The sequence below is a fragment of the Peromyscus leucopus genome, chromosome 12 (genome assembly GCF_004664715.2).
Source record: "Peromyscus leucopus breed LL Stock chromosome 12, UCI_PerLeu_2.1, whole genome shotgun sequence".
In the NCBI taxonomy this organism is placed as follows: Eukaryota; Metazoa; Chordata; class Mammalia; order Rodentia; family Cricetidae; genus Peromyscus; species Peromyscus leucopus.
Window position 1 is genome coordinate 79,438,380 of NC_051073.1, and position 17,776 is coordinate 79,456,155.

Consider the following 17,776-nt stretch of genomic DNA (forward strand, 5'->3'; position numbering starts at 1 on the left):
ACAGCCTAAGTGTAGATGCTCTCTCCAGCTCAGCTGCAGCTCCAGCAAGTGGCGTTGCAACAACAGCAGCAGCAGCAGCAGCAACAGCAGCAGTTCCAGCAACAACAGGCGGCACTGCAGCAGCAGCAGCAGCAGCAACAGCAGCAGTTCCAGGCACAACAGAATGCCATGCAGCAACAGTTCCAAGCAGTGGTGCAGCAGCAGCATCTCCAGCAGCAGCAGCAACAACACCTGATTAAGTTGCATCACCAAAGCCAGCAGCAACAGGTACCAAGTTCCCTTGTCGCTATCCTGGCCTTAGTCCTGTAGCCCTTGAGCCTGGGAGCAAGTGTCAGTCCTGTGTGGGCTTCCCCACAGGAGGGAAAAGTAGATCCTAGCTCAGGAGGAAGGCCTCGCAGATGGGCTCTTGACTCTGGACCAGGAACCCGCTGCGTGTAGCAGGGTCTGTAGCATATATGAGCCAGGAGAAGGGAGGTGGACACTCCAAACTTACTCCAAACGATTCTTTGTAGATTTCGAATCATGCATTCCTGTCCCACTCATCTCCCCGTCCCTCAAATCCTCCCTCTATCCTTGCAATCTACTCCCCAAAGTAAATTTAAAAGAAAAAACAAAGACATAACAAAAAAAGAAAGAATCTTGTGAAGCTGTAGTGTGGGCCGTTGAGTCACACTGTGCACCCTTTAGTCCATTCATCTTTACTTGCAAGTGTTATTGCCATTGGAGTCATTGGTCTGGTTTCTGCTACTCCACCGATAACGGGCTCTCACAGGGGCTCCTCTTGGATGTCCTGTTGTTGTCCTGTGTCACGGAGATTCTGATGTTTTGGATTTGTAGCTTCGTCCCCTTCGCATGCTCCAGCAGCTCATAGATGAGGTGGATGTTGGGGTGGGCCAAATCACAGCCCTGGTTCTGAGCCTGGGTGGTAGCTGGGTTGGTCAGCCCGCCAGCTTTCCCCCATCGTCACTACCCCAGCGAGCTCTCCAGCACTGCCTCAGCCTGGCCACCCAGTGCAGCCTGCAGCAAGGGGCGGGGCCGGTGCTCCTGCTCTCAGGCCCTCAGGTCCAGGTCCTCCTCGCTCATATTATCAGGGCCAGTTCTACTATCTAGGCAAGGTGCAGGGCCGGGTGTGTGTGTGTATGTGTCTGTCTGTCTGTCTATGTGTCGGTGTTCGTGTTCTCTCCTGTTCTTCACTCACACCACCAGGGTCAGCTCTACTGTTTTGCCCAGGCAAAGTGCAGGGCCAGAGGGGTCTGTAGTGGGTGCTGGGGCTCACCTACACCTCGACAACAGGCGTTTCTTTTGAGGACACTTACGACTCCTGTTTTGTTTCTTAGTGTTTGGGTGCAGAATCAAAATTGTTAGATAGTGTCCTGCACGGCATCAGTATGTCATTCTAGAAGTGCTGCTGGTCAGAAGTGGCTTGCAGTCAGAATCTAGACATGCTCACATCCATTTTCCTAGCAAGTGTTGATTGAGGGAAGAAAGACCAAGGAGACATCCTCAATCTTCTGGCCTCCTCTGGCCTTGGACTCTCCTTTCCCATGCTGGCTGTTAGTCTTTAGCCTGACATGGTCCTTACGGCCGTCCTCATGAGTCAGACCGCTGACCACTCCAGGAGGGAGACGACAGCCTGGCTGGAGAGGTACAAGCAGCTGTGGTTGCTTGAACGTGAGGCCTGCCTGCTGTTGGCACGGTGCCTGTTCTTCATTACCCCCTCCTGGACCTGTGTCACTTGAATCATGCTAGTTGTGAACCATCTTTTAGTGGCCAGGACACGAGAACACCTTTGGTTTGTTCTTAGGTCTGAAACAGCTACTGTTGGTATGAAGGCTGGGTCCATTTCCCTAACCCCCAGCTTCATGGGTTCAAGGCTAGCCCCCTTGGGGCTGTTGACTGTAACTGGGTGTTACTGTTTCGTCCTCAGATACAACAGCAACAACTGCAGAGGATGGCACAATTGCAGCTGCAGCAGCAACAGCAGCAGCAACAGCAGCAAGCATTGCAGGCCCAGCCACCAATGCAGCAGCCACCAATGCAGCAGCCACAGCCTCCCCCTTCTCAGGCCCTGCCCCAGCAGCTGCAGCAGCTGCATCACCCTCAGCATCACCAGCCGCCACCTCAGGCTCAGCAGTCCCCAGTTGCTCAGAACCAGCCGGCAGCCCAGCTCCCACCCCAGTCACAAAGCCAGCCTTTGGTGTCGCAAGCACAAGGTCTCCCTGGACCAATGCTGTACGCTGCCCAGCAGCAGCTGAAATTTGTGAGTACCCGATGCCGGTGGCAGAGCAGCGGCGCCTCCTGTGGTGCTGTGTGGTCAGCAGTGCCGGTGGCACGTCTGGTGCACGTGGTGCGATTAAGAGGGAGTCTCACCACGTGGGAGGGCACGCTTTGTCCATTTCGGTGGGTTTGTTTTCCTGTGGGTGCTGGGCGGGAACCTGGGAGCGTCATGCAAACTAACGCTCTACCACCAAGCTCCAGCCCCAACCCTTCTTAGCCTCCTCACTTCTGAGACAATATTCATGGAAAACTTAATTATTTCCTGCCTCATGTGCATCTCAGTATAAAGTAAATCTCATAGCATTTACAGAAAACAGACTATTGCCAGCAAAACTAGTTGCCATGAAAAAAAGCAGTTTGAGCATCTTTTCTGATCTTGGGTTTTGTGGCCTTTCTACCTGTGACTCATTGAGTGACATCAGGACCGAGATCCCACCTGGACTGAATGTCAGGGTAAAGGAGAGTCAGCTGGAGGGGTTGTGAGATCCCACCTGGACTGAATGTCAGGGTAAAGGAGAGTCAGCTGGAGGGGTTGTGAGATCCCACCTGGACTGAATGTCAGGGTAAAGGAGAGTCAGCTGGAGGGGTTGTGAGATCCCACCTGAACTGAATGTCAGGGTAAAGGAGAGTCAGCTGGAGGGGTTGTGAGTTGCAGGTACAGTCGCTCCCCTACTACCTGGAACCAGCCCTTTGGGACCAGAACCTTGTGCACTCCTTGACATGGTGCCTACAAGATTGGCCCGGGTAGCTTGGAGATCTAAGGAGGACTCCCAGTGTGCATCTGGCCAGAACCTGCCCTGTACGTGCAGTGGCGTCTTCACGTGGTGACCCCGCAGTTATATGTTTCCTGTCTTCATCACCCGAGGTCATCTTTCCAGCTGAGCCATGTGCCGCGTGGCTGGCCTGCTTTCCTGCATGGAGTCTGGGCTCTCACTGTCACTCTTAGGGACTGAGCAGCCAGGCTGTGTGCTCAGCTCTGGAAGTCGTTGCTTAGCTTGTGGTTGTGGTTGGTGTGCATGGGAGGGCTTTTTTCTCGCCAGAGTGGGACTTGGCTCTGCCAACTCATAGGCAGGCTGGTGTGGGACATTTCTTTACACTCCGTGTGGTCAGGCAACAAACAGTGTGGACATCATAGCTCATGGTGACATTGCAGTCCCATCCCTCATCCCAAGAGAGGCTTCTTGTTTAAAAAAGAAAAAAAAAAATTTGGTGAGGGGAAGGGGGTTTCCTGCGGTGCCGCAGTTTGAGTGTCGAGGTCAGAGGACAACTTTTAGGAGTCAGTTCTCTCCTACCACACGGGTCCTAGGGCTCAAACTCAGGTCATCAGGCTGGACAGTGGGCACCTTTACCCACCCAGCCATCTTGCCAGCTCTGAAAGTTCCATTCTTCAAGGCTCCCACGCAGGTAGTGGGTGCTCTGCTCTCTGTGCAGGTTCCAAGTTGCTTTTTCCTTCCTCCTTCAAGGTCCGTGCTCCGATGGTGGTCCAGCAGCAGCAGGTGCAGCCCCAGGTGCAGCAGCAGGTGCAGCCCCAGGTGCAGCAGGTGCAGCCCCAGGTGCAGACAGCACAGGCTGCCCAGATGGTAGCTCCCGGCGTCCAGGTGAGGGCTTTGGGCGCCCAGGGTCTCTGTAGTCACCAGCAGGTGTGTGCCTGCCTCAGCATAAAGCTCTGTGATGAGAGTTGTGGTTGGATTAGAGGCTCCGCTGGTAAAGTATAGGGATTTTCTATCCTTTGGGGACACACACACACACACACACACACACACACACACACACCCTGAGACCCTCAGAGTGGCTTCTCTGCTTGGGACTTGCTGGAACCTGCTCGTTGCCTGGTGTGTGCTGTTTCTGTTTCTCCTTGGGTACCCTCATCCTCCTTCCTTCAGATCGTTTGAAGGAGATGCTTTAGAGAGGAAAGCTTCAAAGTTCCATTCTCTTTCAGCTTCCACTGGAGCCTCAGAGCACAGCTACCTGGGATGGACGGCAGCTCTTTAGAAAGTGACGGGAACGGTGGCATCTTATGCTCTGGCCTGTGCCACAGCAGGAACAGGGAGAGAGCATCCTGGGCTTGTGACCCTCAAGGGGCTTGTGCTGTGTGAGGAAAGTGTTTACAGCATCCCTATCACTGACAGTTCGTACCCATTCTCCTCATATCCGATGTCGGTGGGATGAAGGCAGGCAGGAGGCCGGGGCTAGCTTTTCTTGGTGTCTGGGGTATTGGACATCTAGGGTCCCTGTGAATCGTCTTCAAGATCAGCTTCGTCTTTGTGCTGTCTGCAGTTCTTCCCATCAAGCGGGCAGGCACCCTGAGAGGCCTGACTTGGGGCTTAGCTTAGAACTCCTGCTGGCTCCTGGCCACAGAAAGTACCAGGACCACCCTGAGGTCCATGAGCCGGGTGAACTCGGTGTCCAGACACATGACAGCCCTTCCTGATCCTCAGTGTCACAGCTGTGGTCCCCGAGGAGAGGCGTTTAGTTAACCTCTCTCATCCCTGGACCAAGTGACCTGGGTCCAGGGTTCTTGTGCTGCCTGCACACTCAGATTCATGTGACCTTGTGTGGAAGCACTGGGATCTCCCGTGTGTGGCTTGGGGAACCGAGCGCCCGTGGGGTTACAGTCCATTTCCCATCACTGCTGTGTGTCTCAGGCTTCTGGTGGCTCCTTCCTTTTGATGTGAGTCAGCACAGTGGTGACACAGTGACTGGAGACATTTTTCTTGTTCCTTTATCACCTTCTCTCTGGGGACCTGGGATTCAGAAGCTGTGAACCTCTGCATTGCTGGCTTAGCCCAGTAAGAAGGGAGGACAGCGGGGAGCCGTGGGAGGACAGTAGATACCAGTGGTGCAGGCCTGTTCTTTGCTGGCCTCTTGCTGGAGCAAGTGTGTGTGTCCTCTTGCTAGCTTTGTGGTGTCTTATCAGGCACCAGAAGCAGGTGTGGCCGTGTGTGTTAGTGCTCCACAGCAGGTGCCGGGTGCACAGCTTCCTTCAGCCCCTGCCCCTGCCCAGCTTGAGTGTCCGTGTCTCCTCTACCCCAGGGGGAGATGAGTGGCAGGTGCAGCTTAAGGTAGGCATAGGTCCTTCCTGATCAAGTAGGGCAGCGAGAAATTGTCTTCGCTGGTAGTCAAGAGGGTGATCACTGCTTTGGCTGATTTCCTTGTGGAGTTGGTTTTTTAGGACTGTGCTTCAAGAAGTGTCCTCCACCTGCCTTCAGTGCTTTCTTTGGGCCTTGTATTTCTGTGTTTCTCAGTCCAAATGTGATGTCTCAGGAGGCAGTCCTGCCACTGATTTTCTTTCTTTCTTTCTTTCTTTCTTTCTTTCTTTCTTTCTTTCTTTCTTTCTTTCTTTCTTTCTTTCTTTTCTTTTTTTTTTTTTACTAATTGTTATTTCATGCATATATATGTGTGTGTATATATAAATGTATGTCTATAAATATATATTTCTAAATATAACCTATTCAGTCCATATAATGTTACTTGTATGTTTCCGGGGCTGATTGTTTAGCACTCGTCGACCAGTTGGTGTACTCTTCCCTGGGGGAGAGCTCCTCTCCTGCTTCCAGCTTTTCTCAGTCACCTCTGTGTAGGGTTGAGACTTCATGGGCTTTTCCCTGTGCACTTTGGATGCTCATTGGTGTCATCTTGGTGAGACTTTACGGATGTAGCTTCTGATGTTGCTAGGAGGCACAGTCTCACGGCAGACTCCCTGGTCCTCTGGCTCTTACAATATGTGTTTCTTTTGCAGTGTTCCCTGAGCCTTAGGTGAGAGAGAATTTTGTAGATGCACGACTCTGCGTCTTGATTGGCTGTTGTTTTCTGTAATGATCTCTCTCTTGCAAAGAGAAGTTTGCTTGATGAGGGATGTAGACCACACTTGGCTGGGTTTCCATGAGGCTTGGTTTCCCTCTTGTGAGGTCTGTTGGTTACTATGGTGTGTGTGCCACTGCTGCCCTCAGGGTCATCCTGCCATGCTGGTCCTTGATACGGTTCATGGGCATCATAGCCGGGCAGGGCTGTCGGTTGCCTTCCTCTTTGGGGGAGGGGGCACGCCAGTCATTTCCAGTCAGGTCTGTGGGCTCTGTTTCTGAACTGCATGGTGTCTTTAGCTGTAGGGGCTCCTTTTCCAACCCTGCGGGGGCCGGGGGTGCAAACCAAGGGCAACAGCAGTAGGCTGTATATTTTGGGAGTCTCTTAGAGAGCCCTGGCCAACAACTCAAAAGAGGGCTTCTCATGTCTACTATTGGGGTTCTGTTAGCATGGTCTTTGCATCTTAAAGGGAGCACTGGTAGCCCTGATGAGAAAAGTTCATTAAAACTTTGGGTGTGTTATTTTACTTTTGTGTATCTGTCTATATCTACAAGAATTAGCTTGTAGGTTAGCTGGTTATTTATCTATTTAGGTGAATAGTTAACAGTGTGATTCTTTATGTCTTTTCAGACATCTTTATTGTTATTTCCCCTCCCTCCTCCTTGCTAAGAGGCCCCTCCTTTCTCATTTCTCCTACCGGATCACTTGCATCCTGCTGTCCCCTTCCCCCGCTCCACCTTCTGTATTCACCTGCTGCGTTACAGTGTTATGGGGCCACTTGGCTGGTCTCATTGCCTTGTTCTGGCAGGATGGGGAGAGGAGCATGGCTGGGTGGCTGGGGCGTGATAGACCCTCCTGAAGGGAAGGGCCCTGGAATCAAGGCATCTTTGAAATCCAGGTTGCCTCGGTGTCAGGAACAGGGCTGTAGTGCTCTGATTTATGAACCTCAACAAAGTGTGATGCCTGGAGAGAGGTATAAGAGAAGCACCCAGAGCAGGAAACAGTGTGTGGGTTGTTTCTGGTTTTCTCCTATCACTGAAGTTGTATTGTCTATGAAGATTCATTGTGTGGACTTGGTCTCAGGAAGACCTGGCTGGCCTTTAATTTCCTATGTAGCTGAGGCTGACTTTGAACTTCTCGTCCACCTTCTTCTACCTGTGTGTTTCAATTCCAGGCATGCGCCACTACACTCAGTGTAGGCAGTATTGGTGGAGCCAGGGCTTTCTGGGTGCTAGGTAAGCACCCCATCATCTGTATCCCCAGCCCCTGTGCAGTTTATAGATGACATTTTCCACACTGTGTGTTAGCTGGGCACAGAGAGGAAAGGTTGACCTGGGCTCATAGATGTGGAGGTTTCCGTCTACAGCTGCTTGACCCCACTGCTTTGGGGCCAGTGTTGGGGCAGGCATCGTGACAGGGAGCATGTGGTGGATCGGAGCTGCCACTTGAGGCGACTGGGACATCAAAGAGAGGAAGGACCCATGTTCCAGTTTCTGCTGTCGTGTACTCCGGCAGCTCCTTTTCCTGTTGCTGGAATGAAATGCTGTGACAAAAGAGAGTTGAGAAGGAGGTTTTCAAGGCCCAGTCCACAGCGGTGGGAGTCAAGGTTGCAGAAGCTTGGCGCAGCCGGCCACAGTGCGCCTCACAGTCAGGAAACAGGGAGCAGCCGGGCATGGCGCTGTGCTCTTTAATCCCAGCACTCTGAAGAAGAAGCAGGCAGATCTCTGAGTTCAAGGCCAGCCTGGTTTACATAGCAAGTTCCAGACCTCTTCCATCTGCAAAGAGAGACCTGACTGTAAACAAAACAAAAGCAGAGAGCAGTGGCTGCCTGTGCTGAGACTGATCTCTTGTTGATGTAGTCAGGGCCCTGGCCCAGCGCGTGGGGCCACTCCTCTCAGTTAACCTAATAAGATACCCCTCACAGGAATATTGGAAACGCGTCTCCCTGGTGAGTCTGAAGATCATCACGTTGACAGTTAACACTATCACTTCTATACACACTGGTCCAGTAGTACCACCTGAGAAATGAGCTTTAAAAACATTTGTTTAGGGGCTGGAGAGATGGCTTAGCAGTTAAGAGCACCGACTGCTCTTCCACAGGACCCAGATTCAGTTCCTGACACCCACATGGCAACTCACAACTGTCTGTAACTCCAGTTCCAGGGGACTCAACACTCTCATAAAGACATGCAGGCAAAACACTAATGCTCATAATATAAAAATAAGCAAGTTTAAAAAAAAGAGTTTAAAAAAATGGTAAGGTGTGGTGGTGCACGCCATTAATCCCAGCACTCGGGAGGCAGAGGCAGGCGGATCTCTGTGAGTTCAAGGCCAGCCTGGTCTACAGAGTGAGATCCAGGACAGCCAGGGCTACACAGAGAAACCCTGTCTTGAAAAACCAAACAAAACAAAAAGAAAATGTGGAGCATAGTAAGCAAGTGTTCTGCCACTGAGCCTCAGCCCACAGCCAAGCTTCTAAATTAGGCTTGGGATTCGAGATCAGAGAGCACCCTCTGTAGGCAGAGACTCCCGGGCAGCCTTGTGGAGTATTTTGGTAGCTTTTCAGGAGTGAGTCACAGGGCGGCTTTGAGGGCTCTTGCACAGCATGGCAGAGACAGATGTTTGTCGCCTGAATTGTCTCAGAGACAGAGAGAGAGTAGTAATAATAAATGGTAATTGATAATAATATTAATAATAATAATGAATGGTGCCAAAGAAATCCTGGACAAGGCTCACTCAGTACCTGTGGCTCCTCCCAACATTTCTAACTCCACCCCCTACCCTAACCCTCACCAACCCAGCTTCTCTTTCCTAAATAAACCAGCCATTTCCACCACGCTCTCTCTTGGCTCACGGCTCACTCTTAGCATTTTGGTCCTCAGCTCCTCTCCCCATCTTCCCCTCTCCCCCCGCCTCTCTCTCCTCATGGCCGGGTTCAGTCTGGACCCATCCAGATGACTCTAGCTGTTCTCTCCTCATTTCTACAATAAAACTCTTCTCCTCTGGCTATGATCAAAAACACCAATGGCGGGCGGTGGTGGCGCACTCCTTTAATCCCAGCACTCGGGAGGCAGAGGCAGGTGGATCTCTGTGAGTTCGAGGCCAGCCTGGGCTACCAAGTGAGTTCCAGGAAAGGCGCAAAGCTACACAGAGAAACCCTGTCTCTAAAAACAAAAACAAAAACAAACAAACAAACAAAACACCAATGACAGTCAATGTTGGAGAGGATGTGGAGCAAAGGGAACACTCCTCCACTGTTGGTGGGAATGCAAACTTGTACAACCACTGTGGAAATCAGTATGGCGGTTTCTCAGAAAATTGGGAATCAATCTACCTCAAGACCCAGCCATACCACTCTTGGGCATATACCCAAGGAATGCTCAATCATACCACAAAGATACATGCTCAACTATGTTCATAGCAGCACTATTTGTAATAGCCGGAACCTGGAAACAACCTAGATGCCTGTCAACTGAAGAACGGATTAAGAAAATGTGGTACATATACACAGTGGAGTACTACTCAGCAAAGAAAAACTGATAGCATGAAATTTGCAGGCAAATGGATGGAACTAGAAAAAAATCATCCTGAGTGAGGTAACCCAAACCCAGAAGGACAAACATGGTATGTACTCACTCATAAGTGGATTCTAGATATAAAGCAAAGAACAATCAGACTGCAACCCACAGAACCAGGGAGGCTACATAGCAGGGGGGACCCTAGGATGACTGTGGCTTCTAATAAGTTTTGGTTTTACTCAATCACTGGGCAAGCCTCAATGAAACATTTCACTATTAAGATAAGGATTTGTACTCTATCAAGCTGATAATAGAAAACATAAATAAATAAATAAATAAATAAATAAATAAATAAATAAATAAATAAATAAAAATGAAAAAAATAAAACTCTTCTCCTCAACTGTTTGAAAAAAACCATGTGTTGTAGCTTTGTGCATGTGAACTACCTCATGCCACAAAACAGGCCACCACCCAGCCCTGTGAGAGTTGTTGGTGTGGAGGCCCCAAGTAGGAGTCCATGCTGTATTCCTGGAGTGTGCCCTCAGTAGCAGGGTGTCCTGACACAAGTCTGCTGGCGACAGGTGTGGTGTCGGGAGTCTTGGCCTAGAGTGAGTGTTCTGGAAGGGGTCTAGCCCTGTTCTCTTGTATCCATCTGTATCTGAAGATGCTCGTGTTGCTGGCAGAGATGAAGTCTCCTTCGGTGGCGTTCCTGGGGTCCACTGTAAAAACAGACTGTCTTTATTTCCCGTGCACTGGTCTCCTCACTTTCTGTTCTAGTCATATCAAACTGGGACAGTTCAGGGACAAACATCTGTCCTGTGTGCACACACAGTATGACTGACTGAGAATTGACCTTTGATTGACCCAGAGGCCTTTGTGTCCTCGGCCCCCCACGGTGGGGACCCAGGCCGACTTCTCTGTCTTTGTTAGAATTCCTTTGCAGGTGGCAGTGGATTGAGAAGTAGAGAAAGGATCGTGGACAGGAAGTTGCACTAGGTGGCTGCCCATCTGATCCTGTGACTATTTACAGTGCTTGCCCCTGGATTTCTGCCTGGAAGGAAAGGGGCTCTCCTTGTCAGAAGTTCTTCATAAAGAAAACCAGTCAGGGCAGCCATTGCTGTTAAGGACCTGGATTCGGTTCCCAGCACCCATGTATAGCTTACAACCGTGTGTAACTCTCTCTCTCTTCCGGCATGTTCATGGTGCACAGACATACGTGCAGGCTAAACACTCTACACAGAAAATTTAAAAAAAATTCTTAAAAATAAAATAGAGCTGGAGAGACAGCTTGGGGGTAAGGACACTTGTTGCTCTTCCAGAGGACCTGGGTTCAGTTCCCAGCACCCACATGGCAGCTCACAACTATCTTTAACTCCAGTTTCAGGGAATCCAACGCTCTCTTCTGACCTCTGCAGGTTCCAGGCATGTACATGGTGCACATATATACATGTAGGCAAAACTCATAAACATAAAATAAATCTTTAAAATATTAAAAAAATAAATAAGCAAGAAAACCAGCCAGAAGGTCCATAATGTTTCCTTCCTTATGGCTTTTCTTGTTTCTGGAGACAGGTGGCACCTCCCATGTCACGCAGCTTTCCTCTAGGTGGTCTGTCATTTGGAAGGAGTGCTGAGATGGCACTGTAGCCACTGGTTGTGAATGGACCTCCCTAAGTGACCCCCCAGTTCTACCTGAACCCTGAAATCAATCACCTTTATCTCCTCCTCCCCCAGTGCAGGCAGAGGGCCCTTGAACATTGTCCACCCCGACCTGTGGGGGGCGCTGTTCAGGACAGCACCCCTGGCTGGACAGCCCCTCAGGACCAGCGGGTTGGTCTGGCTGATTGCAGGAGTGGTCAGGTTGTGCCTTTCTTGGCTCTTCAGATGTTCTCTTTGGAGTCTTCTGTGGGGCTTGCTGCGGCCCCTCCCTCCTGTGTGTGACGTCTCAGGGTCGCACAGGCGTCCTGGAGCCTTGTCCCTGGCCCCCTCTGCTGCACAGATTGGATCATCTACAATACTCCCTGCCCTGGGGTCTTTCCACGTTGCTCCTGCTCATCTCTCGACTCCTGGGCTGCAGTTGTCCTCTCACATCTGTTACTGGTTTGGTCTGGTTTGTCTTAGTGGATGGGTCCTACTTTCTCTACCAGGTTGTGTTATTTTGTGCTAGTTTGTGACATGCTGATGGTGTGTGGGCCTTGCTTTCCAGGAGTTAGGTTGGGCTCCATCCTTACTTCAGAACACAAAGTAAGGACAGCCAGCCCCAAAGCCTTGACAGTGATAGCCTGCACTTGGCTGGCTGTGTGAATCAAGAAGCAGAAGTTGACCCAGGGAAAAGTGTCTGTGGTCCTCAGAGCTCCTGACTCTACAGCTGTTTTTATGTGCCTGTGGACAGCCCTTCATCTTTAGTGAGAAAGTTCCTTGGGAGAGCTCCAGGCTCTCCTGCCACCCTCCCGCATTCCTCTATACTTCTAGAACCAGCATCCCCAAGAGGCCCTATACGTGAGTGTGCCGTGGGCTCCAGGTACACTGGGCGAGCAGATCGCCGCTCCCATACCATCCACCTTTGTTCTGGGCAAGCCTGGCTGACATGTCCTCTTTCCAAGTTTGTCCCAAGAACTTGGTCTCCCTAAACTGCCATCTGAGCAGTCTGGCTCTGACACCCCCAGGCCATAGGGTCTGTTGTGCCTGCGACTCAGAGGTGTGTACTGGGACAACCACCACAGGACTCTGGCTAGTAGAATAGAAGGTCTGGCTTACATTCTTGGTACCTCTGACTTTGGTGCTTCCCTGAGCCTAGAGATGTGTGCTTGAACATGTCCTCAAGCACCCCCCACGTCTGGGTCATTTGAAGGGGCCTCACCTCTGTGCCCACTCCATGAGGCTGCACACACCCTCACCTGCCATGCACTGCAGTTCTTGTTGCAATTACCTTGTCTGTTGTCCCTCTGTCCTCAAAGATGATTGCTGAAGCCTTGGCCCAAGGCGGGATGCACGTAAGAGCCCGGTTCCCGCCCACCTCCACCATGTCTGCTGGCCCGTCAAGCTCCATCTCTTTGGGCGGACAGCCCACAGCACAGGTATTTACAGATCGGGCTTTGTACAGGGCTCGGCCCAAAAGCTTGGGTTTCTTCTGAGCACCTTCATGAAACATACCTCTTTTCTTTGTCAGTGACTTCCTTCATGGTGGCTTTCAAGCAGTAAAACAAATGTTAAATTTTGCTTGAGGCCAAGCCCTGCTGGTCTGTCTTTCTTTCTTTTTTTCCTTTTGAGACAGGGTAGCCTGAGTAGCTATCTACTAGGTATCTTTGTGTAGCCCTGGCCATCCTGGAACTCACTCTGTAGACCAGGCTGACCTCGAACTCAGAGATCTGCCTGACTTGCCTCTCTGCCTTACAAGTGCTGCCATGAAAGGCGTGTACCACCATGCTCAGCTCTTGCTGAAGTTTCTAGAGGGGCCTTTTCTTTACTTAAAATTGTCATACTTTTGTTTTCGTGATCAAATAAACAGGTGACATGGGCTGGGGATGTACTCGAGTTGGCAGAGTACTTGCCTAGCACGCACAAGGCCCTGGGTTTGATCACCAAGCTACATGTATAAAATCGAGAGTGGCGGTAATTTTAGAACTCTTAAAGTGAGTTTGAAGCCAACCTTGGCTACATGAGACTCGATCTCAAAGGAAAACAAATAATGTGGCTTTCTAGGACTCTGCTGCCCAGGCTGTAGTACTGTGTGCAGCTGCTAGTTCCCACCAAGATCCAGATCCTCCGTGGTACCGGCCACATTGGAAGTACTCACTGCTGTTGACTTGTGTGGTCCATGTCATTAGGTTCAGAGTAGAGTGGGATTGTAGGGATAAGTGACGTAACAGAAGACTGTTTCTGTACAAACGAAAGGTATTGAGGATGTGATGTATGTCAGAGCTTGAGTGAGGTTCTTTGTGCATAGAACCATCTTCGTGTGCACTGTGGCAGGTAAATTCAAGCATTAGCTCCTTTTACAAGTGGAAGGGCCCGGGCGGTAGCGTGTTGAGGATCAGGACTCAAGTCCTGTCGGTAGAGTCTGCTGCTCTTGACGGCCTTGCTCTCTCTCCTGTGTGACAGAACCCGTCTGTGCATCTCTTGGAACAGGTTCTGTCCTGGGCCTCATCCTTTCTCCATCACCTACTGCGAGGTAGCTCCTGAGTTGTCAACTGGGTAGGTCTTAGGATCTCTAGCACTTCCTAACCCAGAAGGCAAGGACGTGAGGGAAGAGAGGGAAACAGATAAAGGCTAACACAAAGGTGCTTTGAAAAATTTGGGTCACTCTCAGAGAACATTGTGGTTTGATTGACTGAGCTGTCACTGGTCGATGCCAACCTAAGTCTACCCAGACTTACCCATCATCCTCCTGTGAAGTGCTGGCAGGTGGGGACATGTCCATGCAGCTGTGGGCTAGTGTGTTGAAGACAAATGCAACAGCTGTAGGAATCTGGAGCAGTACCGTGTGGCCAAGGATCTAACTAAGGCAAGGGGGTGCTTTGCTTTGGTTTGATTTTTTTTTTTTTAAACTGTTTCTCTGTGTCCTGGAACTCACTCTGTAGCCCAGGCTGGCCTTGAACTCAGAGATCGGCCTGCCTCTGCCTCCTGAGTGCTGGGATTAAAGGCGTGTGCCACCATGGCCCAGCTGGTTTGATTTTTTTTTTTTTTTTTAGCACATTCATTTTTGCTTGCTTTACTCAGAGGATAAAGGCCCCAAGAACACCTAAGGGAGAGAGGTCAGTGGAGAAAAGCCTGTCTCCAGGTCCTCTGGCCCTTTTGATTAGCCTCCCTCCCCAACTGGGGTCCCTGTGACCTCCTGTGTTTTTTCAGCAGTCTACCCAGGCTCTTCCTTCTGACCCAGCCATGCTGAGTAGTTCCCACGTGCTCTACTGAGCAGACTGCCACATTGCTGAAGCACCGTGTTTATGGGGCCTGGGCTTTCCCTGGGAGACCTTAGGCAAGTTACCTCACCGATGACGCTGTGTTCCTGCCTGTAACATGCAAGTGACGGATGGTGGGCAAGGGTCTGTCTGAAGCTCTGCCTCAGGTGCCACTGTGGGTTTTGTCAGCACCTGTGACATGCCCATCCCTGGACTAAGAATGTGACCTGAGAGCACAGCCAGGGTCCTTGTCCCGTCTCTTTCGTCCCACCCCCTCCCCAATCAGAGGCCTCTTCCCTGACAGCAGAAGCCCAGGAACAGCAACCCTCTCTGGCTCTTCCCCACACCTTGCTCCCAGATGGTCTTTGGGCTGCTCCTTTGTGTAGGGTGTCTGGTGACTAAGACGATCGACTTGGTATGGACTCCTAGAAGGTTCTTCGGAGGGGCTGGAGTTTCCGAATTATGGAGGTGAAAGGGCGCCCTTGGTTGGCTTCCTTCCTGTTGGAAATCTTTCTTCTGCCTCCCGTCCTCTGGGGCCGCCAGCTGCCCTGCCCCGGGGCAGCCAGAGACTCCAGGCTGACCCCACACTGGGTCATCTTCTGGGAGTTCCAGACCTGGTAAAATGCTGAAGTTTGCTGGGGCACATGCCGAGTAGGTAGTTCCGGAAGAGCCTTGTATGTAAATAGGCTGAGTGCAGTCTGGAGACCTTGAAGAGGAAGTTTTTAGACAATGTTAGGGGGGAGAATTATGACACTGGTGTCCAGGCTTCCCAATAGAAGAGAGACCCTCTTGTCCCCAAAGGCATGACCTTTGGCTGGGTTGGGGTTCTCTCTACACATTGGAGGCTTCTCTATCCCCATGCTCCACTGGCTGTTGCTCCTTCATGTCGTAGACCGCTGTGTTATAGCTTGGCATAGCTGCTTTGACCTCTGCTGTGTCCTCAACAAAGGCAGAAGGTGTCGAAGTGTGTGTCCTGTGCCCGAGTGTGAGTGTTAATTAAGGTGGGACATGAACTGTGAGATTTCTTCCTGCTGTGTGGCCTTGTCCAGTCCCGTGGCCCTCTGGGCACCGAACTGTCCCAGTAGTAAACTGTAGCCAAGGAACAGCCACCCGGGCTGCTGCTGCTGCAGCCAGTGTCAAGTGCAGGCGGGCAGCTGGGACAGAGAAAGAGAAGGGGTTCCAGGGTCTCTGGGGACATAGGAGGGGCAAGAACCCACTGGATGGAAGACCTGGCCAACAGGGCAGGGCTTGCTTGGACCACAGCCTTTTTTGGTAGCATCTGTAGTCAGCATGGAGCTGTGTGGTTCTGGGCCTTGGATAAGAAGGACATGGTTGGTTCCAAGCAGGTTTTATGGTCTGTGTAACCTATACCTGCCCTGGTGTCCATGGATTCCTAGTGCAGCCCAGCACCACAGGTATGCTGGATGCTCAGAGGAAAGACCTGCATGTTGTCCACCCAGCCCAACTCTGACCTTAAGTCAGGGTGAATCTGCTCAGAGGAAGGCGGCCAGAGCCTGAATCTGCTCTTGGTCATAGAGTAACAGCATTGTCTGGGGCACCCTTTTCTTTTTTTAGGTTTTATTTTTAATTATGTGTTTATATCTGTGTGTGGGGGGTTGTACATGTGAGGGCAATGCCCACAGAAACCAGAAGGCGGCCTTGAGTCCTCTGGAGCTGGAGTGATAGGTGGTTGTGAGCTGCTCCAGGTGGTTTCTAGGAACTGAACTCGGGTCTGTGAGCTTAGTCAGTGGTTCTGAGATAGCCAAGGCCCATGCCAGCCCCATGTTGTCCTTGGCCTGGCCAGTGTGGGTGGACAGATGAGAAGTGCAAGTACCATCTTCCGAGTGGGGTCTGCGCCTGTTCCCAATCGGAGAAGTTAGGAGCCTACTCATAGAGGGTAATCTTTACCCAGCAGTCCTTGCGATGGGCAGAGGAGGTGTGGGAAGGTGTGGAGGTCTGGCCCCCACCGGCATCAGTGTCTAGTAAACTGGGAAGTCTGCAGAACTGTGGGGGTGCTTAGTCCATAATGATTGACTGGGGTTTAAGAGGTGCTCCCCTGATACTTGGGGCCTTTCGAGTTGGTATGGCCACCAGGGTGTCCCAGGATAGCAAGAGACCAACGGGCAGCTGTCTCTCCATCTGGAACGGCCATCCTGCGTGTCTCTGCTGAGAAGTGGGGTGCGTACACCCTGCTCCCTTTGCAGGGTTCTGTTTTCAGTCCTTGGAGTCCTTAGCTGCAGTTGGCCTGTGTCTGTTGTCCGGGTGTGCATTGACGGCAGAGGGCAGACACCCGGACAGAGCCAGGCCTCTGATAGAACTCACTCATGCCCTCAAGTAGGCTCTGCCAGGCCAGCCAGAGGTGCCAGCAGTCAGTGGAGTACTAGGGAGATATGCATGTGGCTCCTCAGCACCTCCCGCATCTGTACAGGTCACAGAGCCACTTTGTCCAAGGCCATGGCCTTGGAGCTAGAGTCCGACTGGAAGACCACTGTCTCCAGTCTTCACTGACTCTCAGAGAATGTTTCCAGACAGAATATGACAGAGCGTAAGGCCTTCCTAGCCCAGAACCCTGAAATCCTCATGGGCCCCACCAAGGAGCCAGGCTGCCCCTTGGATACCATGTGCTACGTGAACCCAGAGGAGAGGCTTGTGCCTGGGTGTAGCGTCTTGAAGAGAAGCAGGGCGGATAAGATGGGTTGTCGGAGCAGTGGGTGCTTGGTGTGTGTGTGTGTGTGGCATGGAGCCGGCTAAGTCTCTCCACTTCCAGGTCAGCCAGAGCAGCCTCACCATGCTGTCCTCACCATCACCGGGCCAGCAGGTGCCGACCCCACAGTCGATGCCCCCTCCCCCGCAGCCATCCCCACAGCCTGGCTCACAGCCCAACTCCAATGTCAGGTAGGGTGCTGGGGATGCCCACGTGCCCCATCCTCCCTTCACCCCATTTGGCCTCAGCTGGGATGGTGTTCTGAGCTCAGACCTGCTTTTGTTCACTTGGCTGCAGCTCCGGCCCTGCCCCGTCCCCCAGCAGCTTCCTGCCTAGCCCCTCACCACAGCCTTCTCAGAGCCCAGTGACAGCACGCACCCCACAGAACTTCAGCGTCCCCTCCCCTGGACCTCTAAACACCCCTGGTAAGTTGGGTCTGGGCTGGGTGGACAAGTCTACAAGGTGCCTAGTCCCCCTTCCCCTCCCAAGGTCTCGAGTTGTGTAGCGGTCTCACGGGCCCTCAGAGCTGCTCTGGCACCTGTCCCACAGCTTGTAGCTCTCCATCTTACCTGCCCTG

General features: G+C 51.7%; 1 protein-coding gene across 1 annotated transcript in view; it reads left to right on the forward strand.

Moving 5' to 3' along the window:
* The window catches only part of Med15 (mediator complex subunit 15), a 64,543-nt gene that overhangs the window by 43,075 nt on the left and 3,692 nt on the right, over window positions 1-17,776 (forward strand). The window contains 6 exon segments of the mRNA XM_028862753.2: window positions 29-267; window positions 1,928-2,260; window positions 3,741-3,875; window positions 12,555-12,674; window positions 17,263-17,390; window positions 17,497-17,624. Of these exon segments, the coding sequence (XP_028718586.1) occupies window positions 29-267; window positions 1,928-2,260; window positions 3,741-3,875; window positions 12,555-12,674; window positions 17,263-17,390; window positions 17,497-17,624 (1,083 nt within the window).